General features: G+C 43.8%; 1 protein-coding gene across 3 annotated transcripts; it reads left to right on the top strand.

Annotated features, from left to right (window-relative positions):
• The first annotated feature begins 4550 nt into the window (after window positions 1–4550).
• On the top strand, window positions 4551–6355 carry CCRL2 (C-C motif chemokine receptor like 2). Of its 3 annotated transcripts, none has more exons than XM_007168857.1 (2): window positions 4551–4705; window positions 5276–6355. In XM_007168857.1, the coding sequence occupies exons 1-2, from the start codon at window positions 4664–4666 to the stop codon at window positions 6332–6334; spliced, it is 1101 nt and encodes a 366-aa protein (XP_007168919.1). In that variant the 5' UTR covers window positions 4551–4663; the 3' UTR covers window positions 6335–6355. The 3 variants fall into 3 exon arrangements, with proteins under 3 accessions (XP_007168919.1, XP_007168920.1, XP_007168921.1); XM_007168858.3 differs by having other exon boundaries at window positions 4637–4712; XM_007168859.2 differs by lacking the exon at window positions 4551–4705 and adding an exon at window positions 4818–4847.
• The last annotated feature ends 3098 nt before the right edge of the window (window positions 6356–9453 follow it).

Below are 9453 nucleotides of genomic sequence, written 5' to 3'. Positions count from 1 at the left end.
ACACAGCAGAAACTAACACACCATTGTAAAGCAATTATACTTCAATAAAGATGTTAAAAAAAAAAGTAGTGCTATTTAAAAATTATAATAGCTGCTATTTGGGAATATCGTTATCATAGATTTTTTTCCTATACTTACCAAATTTTCTGTAATGTAGTATTTGCTAATAAAAATTAGTTAGACAGATAATCTGAAAACACTGATATCTGATGAAGCCATTTTAAGGGATAGATAAATTATTTTAATTCTAAAGTTCTGAATACCCATTTCTCAATAACAAGGTAGACCTCTGAAAATGTCATCACGCTAGCATTCAGCATCCTAGCACCCTCCCATCCCTTCACTCAACTAATTTAATGTTGTATCTATCAATCAGCATCCAGTCAAAAGACAGGAATCATACCAGTAATTTGATCAAAGAGCATTTACTACAAAGAATTATTAACTAGTCAAAGGGGATTAACTGTCTAAGGGAGTAGGAAGCAGAGGTAGGAAGAGGCCTCTAGACTGAGGCAGAGCACCCGAGCACCCGAGAAGGAACACACCTGCAAGAGGCCCTCCCTCCCAAGGCTGAGATTCAGACCTGTTACAGAGGGTGACTGCAACCCACTGGATGGTCAGGAAGTTTGCCGAGGTGAGGCCCTTGGGGGCTGGTGAGCAGGAAACTGCCTGCAGGGGTACCAGTGAGACCCACAGGAGGGTGGGCACCACTCGGTCTCCACACAGCACTGTCAGGTCATCCCAAGGAGCAAAAGCAAACAAACAAACAATAACAAAATTCTGGAACCAGAATGAGAAGCCCCTGCCTCTTCCTGTGATTCTCAGAGCCTTCTACATCGGCCGGCAAAGGAGAAATGTTTATAGGGTTCAGCTGAAGGATCACAAAGCAAGGCAAGGGAGGGTGGGTTAGGAGCTGAAAGGCAATAAATTACTAACGGGTGCACCGCATCCTTTGCTTGTTTTTTTTTTACTGAGGGCCAATGTAACATGAAGAATATTTCTGCATCTCCTGTAAAATTATTAATAAAGTCATCGCCCAGTGTGTTTTCCAACCTCCCTAATATAAGAACTTAGTAACAAGAAAAAAATGAGATAATGAGTATAAATTATTGGACCTAATCATTTGATGCTTCATCTTGTCACAGCTCATCTTGTCAGTACAGCTTTCTCTGACTATCCTACGTAAAATGTGAACCCCCAAACCACCCTGGCCCTTCCTAGTCTCCTTCCCTGCTTTGCTTTTCTCCACAGGACTTTTCTCCTACTACCCTACAATTTACTTACTTATTTTCTTTTTGTCTGTAATGTAAGTCCCATGAAGGTCAGGATGTTTGCCTACTGATGTGTCCCCAGCACCTGGAACAGTGCTGGGCACATGCCAGGCACTTTACAAACATTTGTTGAATAAATGAATTGAATAAATGCGTGATCTACATGTATGGGGGAATGAGAGTTATAACATGACAGTTTCCTAGACTGAAACTGGGATTGAACTTGAATAGACATTTTTCCAAAGAAGACGTCAGATGGCCAACAAGGCACATGAAAAGCTGCTCAACATCATTAATCATCAGAGAAATGCAAATCAAAACCACAATAAAATTATCATCACCTCACACCTGTCAGAATGGCTATCATCAAAAAGGCCACAAAAAACTAACGTTGGTGAGGATGTGGAGAAAAGGGAACCCTCCTACACTGTTGGTGGGAATGTAAATTGGTACAACCACTGTGGAAAAGAGTATGGAGGTTCCTCAAAAAACTAAAAATAAAACTTCATATGACCCAGCAATTACACTCCTGGGTATATATCAGAACAAAATGAAACCACTAATATGAAAAGATATATGCCCTCCAATGTTCATAGCAGCATTATTTACATTAGCTAAGATGTGGAAGCAACCTAAGTGTCCATAAACAGATGAATGGATAAAGAAGATGTGGTGTGTACACATACAATGGAGTATTAGCCATAAAAATGAATAAAATTTTGCAATTTGCAACAACATGGATAGACCTAGAGAGTATTATGCTTAGTGAAATAAGTCAGAGAAAGACAAATACTATATCCTATCACAAATACTATATCACTTATATGTGGAATCTAAAAAATGAAACAAACTAATGCATTTAACAAAATAGAAAGGTACACACGGATGTAGAGAACAAACTAGTGGTTACCAGTGGGGAGAGGAAAGGGGAGAAAGGGCAAGACAGGGGTAAAGGATTAAAAGATACAAACTATTATGTATAAAATAAACAAGCAACAAGGATATATTGTACAGCAAAGGGAAATATAGCCATTATTTTGTAATAACTTTAAATGGAGTGTAATCTATAAAAATACTGAATCACTATGTTATATACCTGAAACTAATATAATATTGTAAATCAACTATACTTTAATTTTTTTTAAAACTGGGATTTAATTATAGTAATAAAGAGGAACTCAGACCCTCAAAGGTAAGGTTTGTGAGCTACATGCCAAAGCCACAGCATGTGGTGAAGTTTCACCAATAATGATGACCCTATTACAGTTCCAGATATTAGAATGGTAAATAAAACTTTCCTCTTGCCTCAACTTCAGACCTTTAAACCATTCTTTCCTACCAATTTAGAATTTTCAAGAATCCCACAGTCTTAGAGATCTAATACACAGTACAGTGATTACAGACAACAAAAAACTGTATTATAAACATTAAAATTGCTAAGAGAATAGACCTTAATTGTTCCCACCACCAGAAAAGTTGATAATTTTGTTAGCTAACACTATCATGGCAATCATATTGCAATATAAATGTATCAAATCAATAAGGTACACCTTAAACGTACACAATGTTACTTGTCAATTATATCTCAATTTAAAAAAAAAAGGAATCCCATGGTCTGGGTGTGGATAAGCAGAATGGGAATCAAGCTAAAATAAAATAATTCAGAAAGTGAAGGCCATACAAATATCAGGAAGTTAGGGTGATCCTGAATTTACCAAACAGTGCCTTCTTTAGGAAACTTCAAATTTCACATGATTCTGTGACACAGATGAGGCACCTGCCTGCTGCCATTTTCCTCCACTTACCATATAAGGCAGTGTGTATGTTCATGGGGTTTTTCAAGTTTCAAAGTTTGACTTGACCCTCAGTCCCCTGCCTGGGACTGACTAGTGAGTATCAGGCAATAAAGCACCACGAGCCACCATCACTTACTCCGTCAAAGTTCTGGGGGTACTGGCGTGGCTACAGATAGCCCAGCCGCAGGGGGCTGAGCCCCAGGAGGAAGGAGCAGGGCACGGTGGCCCTCACTCACTCACAGAAGCCATACTGGGGGGCGGTGGGCAAGCCTTGCTGGGAAACATTCACAGCCAGGTTCCCACCAGCACCAACCCCTCTCAACCCCTCCATACGGAGGAACATCATGAGTTTCTCTCTGAGTTAAATTTAATGCTCAATCACATATTTGTCCAGGCCCTTTTAATGTTTATTTTTCCTTTCCCTTAATAGTTTCCTCAGTTCTATTTCTATTTTGGCTGGTCCACATTCTGCACCGACTACCACCTCAAACATAGCTTTGGCATTAACAGATGTCGTTTAACCAGCGAAATGAACGCTAAGCCAACATGCAAGACTAGTCCTCAAATTAAGTCCATCACAGGTACAAACAGTTGATCCAGGAGAAGTTCATACAGATTTTCCAGGTATTTCAAGTTCTTTTTCTCAGTTTACCTTTCTTCCAAACCGCCCCCATCCCCTTCCTCCTCCCCACGCCCTCCTCCCACCACTCCAAATCTGGACTCTCAGCTTCCTTTCTCTCTGGCCTTAAACCTCACCCCACCCCAGCCTCAAAGAGGGGTTGAACTTGTTCCCCTCACATTCTCTGCACGTGACTTGATGGAGCCTCTGCATCCTCAGCATGGAATTTTCCTGTGCTGGGCCCTCCTTCTAGGAGGAGGGTCAGCTCCTAACATCCTGCCTAACTCCTTGGTTCCCTCACATCAATTTCCCCCAGGCACTGGTACTGAGGGTCCGTCTCTGCACCACCCCCTTCCCAACTGACATCACTCTGTGGCTTCCACTGTCCCCAGAGCGGACCCAACTGGGGCCCCATTCCTCAGCCAAAGCACACAGCATCTCTCAAAAGGGACAATGAAAACCCAAGCAGTGGTTCTCACTGCAAGTTCTTGAAGCCCCATATGCTAACGCTGATGAAATGCTACATGGGAGCGTCAGGCCCCTGGGCCTGGACGCACAGTCATCGTATGTGACACTTCTCTCCTCTGCTGCTAGCCACTACCTGCTCAGAGTTACACGTCAGAGCACTTTCCTATCCCTCCCTCAGTATCACTGAGAAGCAGCAGTAACTTAGTTCCCTTATCTAGGGCAGCCAGCAGGATGGCCACGGGGAAATCAAAGGCGGGGTACGGGGTGGGGGTGGAAGCAGCAGGAGAAAACAACTTCCCAGTTTCTCTCTGCAGCTTAAGAAACTCTCCGGGGGTCTGGGGGAGCTTTCAAGTTGCTTTATTTTGGTTAGTCCCTGAGATGTGTGACTGGTGGAACACAGCCACCAGGGGGATAAACAGTGGTTTCTCTTGCCCCTCAGGGTCAGGGGCCAGCTGTTCCGAAGGAAGCCAGCCTTTCAACTGGCCCAGACGGTTCCCACAGCAACTCGGATGGTAGGTCAGGAGGCCATACCCTCTCCGCCTACGAACTCGGTCAGTGGTAAGTCTTCGATGTATTTAACCAGTTATGTCCATGTTAATGCTTAGGGTGGTTTCGCTTTTGCAAACATTTATTTATATCCTTCAAGAGAAGAACTCAGACCTCTCCACCAGTCACAGGAAGCTGTTACGGGGGGTGAGTAAACTTTTTAAATGCACAGAAATTGCGACTGACACCAATTTTGTGAAACTAAACCCCGGTACTTGGTTCTCTTTAATTGTGTTTTTTCCTACATGGCTTCAGGTAGGCAAGTCTTGTTTCTACCAAGAGAATGAAGTTATATGAAGAAGGGTAATGCTTACTTTTGTCTGCCTGTGGTAGCTCGCATACTACTAAACACCTAAGTGCTTAATGAAGGGATGAATCATAGCAGCTGCTCTCAGGATACAGGGGCGTGTTAAAGAAATGTTTATTTTCAGTCTTCTGAGTTGTAGACCTGCTCTGGCTAAAATCAGACACCAGAAAAGGGCAAGTATGGCTGCCTGGGCTCTAGTCCTGTGTGCCGTTTCCTCCAGGACCGCACAGCTGTATGAAGGGAAAAATCATCTTTCATTTCTCCACAGGGCAGCCTGAAGATGGCTAATTACACGTCCGCACCAGAGGATGATTATGATGTCCTCATAGAAGACAATCTGAGTAACGACGACATGGAGACATGCACCCCATACGAGCCCAAGATGCTCTCAGCCCAGCTGGTGCCCTACCTCTACACCACGGTGTTCACGGCTGGCCTCCTGGACAACATCTTGGTTGTGCTTATCGTGGTAAAATACAAAGGACTCAAGCAAGTGGAAAATATCTATTTCCTCAACTTGGCAATTTCTAACTTGTGTTTCTTGCTCACCTTGCCGTTCTGGGCTTACACGGCCTCACGTGAGGGGGTTCTTCGTGACCCCCTGTGTAAAATTCTCGTGGCACTCTACTCCATAGGCCTGTACAGTGAGGCATTTTTCAATGTCCTTCTGACTGTGCAAAGGTACCAGGAGTTTTTCCGCATGAGAAGGCTTTTCTCGGCCTGCAGGATGGTGGCTGGCAGCATCTTCACAAGTGCTCTGGCGTGGGTCACAGCCATTCTGGTCACTTTGCCTGAACTTGCTTTTTACAAACCTCAGATGGAAAGCCAGAAATACAAGTGCTTCTTTACCAGACCTCACTTCCTACCAGCTGATGAGACATTCTGGAAGCATTTTCTGACCTTAAAGATGAACATTTTGGGATTTCTTTTGCCCCTGTTTTTTTTCGTATTTTGCTACGTGCGAATGAGGAAAACACTAAAGTGTGGCGTGAGGAACTGTGACCTTTTCAAGCTTGTTTTCACCATAATGGTTGTTTTCCTTCTGATGTGGGGACCCTACAATATTGCACTTTTCCTGTCTGCTTTCAACGAACACTTCTCCCTGCATGGCTGTGAGAGTAGTTACAACCTGAACAGAAGTATCCAGATCATGAAAATCATCGCCACCACCCACTGCTGCATCAACCCTCTCCTCTACGTGTTTCTCAACAAGGCATTTAGGAAACACCTCTGCCACCTTTGCCATCTGTGCAGTGACACCGCACCTCAACCCACTGAGGAACCTGCCCAAGGCACATCAAGGGAAGAATATCACCTTTCCACTTAAATGTAAACTAGCTCCTACCAAAAGCGGGATAAATAAACAATAATTTTTCCCTCATTGCATTGTTTTGTGCAATAGTTTTTACACATTTGTACATAAAATAGGCTCCAGGAAGAAAAGGGGGAGATGAAGAAACATTCACCAAGCGCTGAATTTGTCTCAGGCGCTGTGCTAGGTTCTTGACAAACGTGAGCTCCTCCGTGCCTCACTGATTGCTCATGGTGTAGGTGGAATTAGTCTCATTTCTCTGGGGGAGGAAATTGAGGCTCAGAAATTTGTCTGAGATCACACAGCTAAAGAGTGGCAAGGCTGGGACACAATCCCGGTGCCATTCACTCCAGAACCTATGCTTTGTCCAGCATGCCGAACTTCTAAAATTCAGGCAAGAAAACACATAAAGCAAATACGCACTTTTAAAACCAACTGGACCACATTCCAAATTAGAAGCAACCCATTCACACAAAAGTAATTTATCAGGCAAATTTTCTTTCAGGTAATTGAAAGAGATGGCTAGCTGGAGGCTCTGGATAAAAAGAGGAAAAGGGACTTGCTCTGTGGAAAGTTTTCTGGGTTTTCTTGGCTATTCGCCACACCCCCGAAGCCCCCAGATACCCCTGAGGCCCCCAGATACCCCCAACCTCTGAGCCTCCCAAGGTTTCTAGCACTTTCTGCTATTTCACAATAGCAAATGTACGATTATGTCTAGAAATGTTTAACACAAGGCATGTTTTGTCCTTTTCAGTGTAACGTACACCTCAGGCCTCACCCCCTGTGACTACAAAATGTCACAATAAGAGTTTGCCTGGGGCGATCCAGTGCCCATCTTCTGTTACATACCCCAAGGATAGGTGACAGATGAAATACAGGATGCCCGTGGACCACAATCTCTCACCTCCATCACTGAGGAGGGAGGAGGAGGAGGTGGCACCTGGGGGAGACCCCGTAGGGAGCACAGTCTATACCAGTCACTGGCTCTTCCATGTCCTCACCAGGTGCTATGGATGAACTGTGTCCCGCAAAACATTCATATGTTGAAGCCCAAGCCCCAGTGAGATGGTATTTGGAAATGGGACCTTTGTGGGGTAATTAGGTTTAGATGAGGCGGAGTCCTCAGGATGGGATTAGTGCCTTATAAGAAGAGACACCAGAGAACCTGCGCTCTCTCTACACCATGTGAGGGCACAGCAAGAAGGCAGCCATCTGCAAGCCAGGAAGAGAGCCTGCACCAGAAACCCCACCATGCCGGCACCTTGATCCTGGACTTCCCAGCCTCGAGTACTGTGAGAAATAAATTTCTGCTATTTAAGCCACCCAGTCTATGGTATTTTGTTGTGACAGCCTGAGCTGAGTAAGACAGGGCTCACCCTGAATGACATTAAATAGCAAATAAAAACACCATCACAAGTCAAGAGCAAGACCTCAGCTGAAAGTACCCCAGCAGATATGAAAAGAGGAGAAGGAGAAGGGACAGAGATATCTTCTTCACACTCATACTCACCAGATATGAGTAGGTCTGGACTCTCCATTCACTTCTACCACATATGGGACAGAAACCTCAGGCAAAATGACATCGTTTTTGGATGTTTACAGACACAGTGATGAATTCACAGAAAAAAACCCTTTCAGAATTTTCAGAATGAAAACATGGAGCGTATAGAGAATGAACTCTTACAGTGACTGAGAGTGAAATGGTTATTGAAAATCAAAAGTTTGTGATGGCTGATCCAGCTACAACAGCCCACACACATAAGTAGTATATTTGGAACACTGATAATCCAGCAAGGTCTTCTTCCCCTGTCAGAAGAAGAAGACAGTTGTCCTAAAGATAAAAATGATTCATACTTGCACTATTTACAATAAAAGCAGCCCAAGTGCCTATCAAGTGCAAGTCAGATGAATGGATACACACACACAATGGAATAATACTCAGCCATAAAGAAGAATGAAATCCTGACATTTGCAGAAACGTGGATGGACTACAGAATATTATGCTATGTGAAATAAGTCAGACAGAGAAAGACATACTGTATGATATCACTTATATGTGGAATCTAGAAAATAACACAGGGCTTCCCTGGTGGCGCAGTGGTTGAGAGTCTGCCTGCTAATGCAGGGGACACGGGTTCGAGCCCTGGTCTGGGAGGATCCCACATGCCGCGGAGCGGCTGGGCCCGTGAGCCACAGCTGCTGAGCCTGCGCGTCTGGAGCCTGTGCCCCGCAACGGGAGGGGCCGCGATAGTGAAAGGCCCGCGCACCGCGATGAAGAGCGGTCCCCGCACCGCGATGAAGAGTGGCCCCCACTTGCCGCAACTAGAGAAAGCCCTCGCACGAACCGAAGACCCAGCACAGCCAAAAATAAATAAATTAATTAATTAAATAAATAAATAAAAAAAAAAAAAAAAGAAAGAAAATAACACAAATGAATGTACATGCAAAATAGAAAAAGACTCATGGATATAGAAAATAAACTTGTGTGGGTTTCCCTGGTGGCGCAGTGGTTAAGAATCCGCCTGCCAATGCAGGGGACACGGGTTCAATCCCTGGTCTGGGAAGATCCCACATGCTGCAGAGCAACAAAGCCCGTGTGCCACAACTACTGAGCCTGCGCTCTAGAGCCCGCGAGCCACAACTACTGAAGCCTGCACGCCTTGAGCCCATGCTCCGCGACAAGAGAAGCCACCGCAATGAGAAGCCTGTGCACCGCAACGAAGAGTAGCTCCTGCTCACCAAAACTAGAGAAAGCCCACGCATAGCAACGAAGACCCAATGCAGCCAAAAATAAATAAATAAAATAAATAAATTTATAAAAAAAAAATACTGAATCACTATGCTATGGACTTGAAACTAATAATATTGTGAATCAACGATACTTCAATTTAAAAAATAACACATGCTTTTCCACTTTTCTACAAACTACTGCATTAGAAAACTAACAACCAGTAAAAAGCCCAAGAGAAGGTAGCTAGCATATTTAAGAAAATTTGACAGTGTTTCTGTTTTTGCCTGTAAATTATTTTCTAATGCAAAAAAAAGTTTCCTATCAGGTCAAGATAATTCTGTTTTGGGACATTTGAGAGAAAGACTGAAATCTCATGAGAAATCTCTGATTCATCTCAATTGAT

The sequence above is a fragment of the Balaenoptera acutorostrata genome, chromosome 10, assembly GCF_949987535.1.
Source record: "Balaenoptera acutorostrata chromosome 10, mBalAcu1.1, whole genome shotgun sequence".
NCBI classification, from domain to species: domain Eukaryota; kingdom Metazoa; phylum Chordata; class Mammalia; order Artiodactyla; family Balaenopteridae; genus Balaenoptera; species Balaenoptera acutorostrata.
The sequence above is the reverse complement of the archived record's forward strand: the minus strand, read 5'-3'. Positions and strand labels throughout refer to the sequence as shown.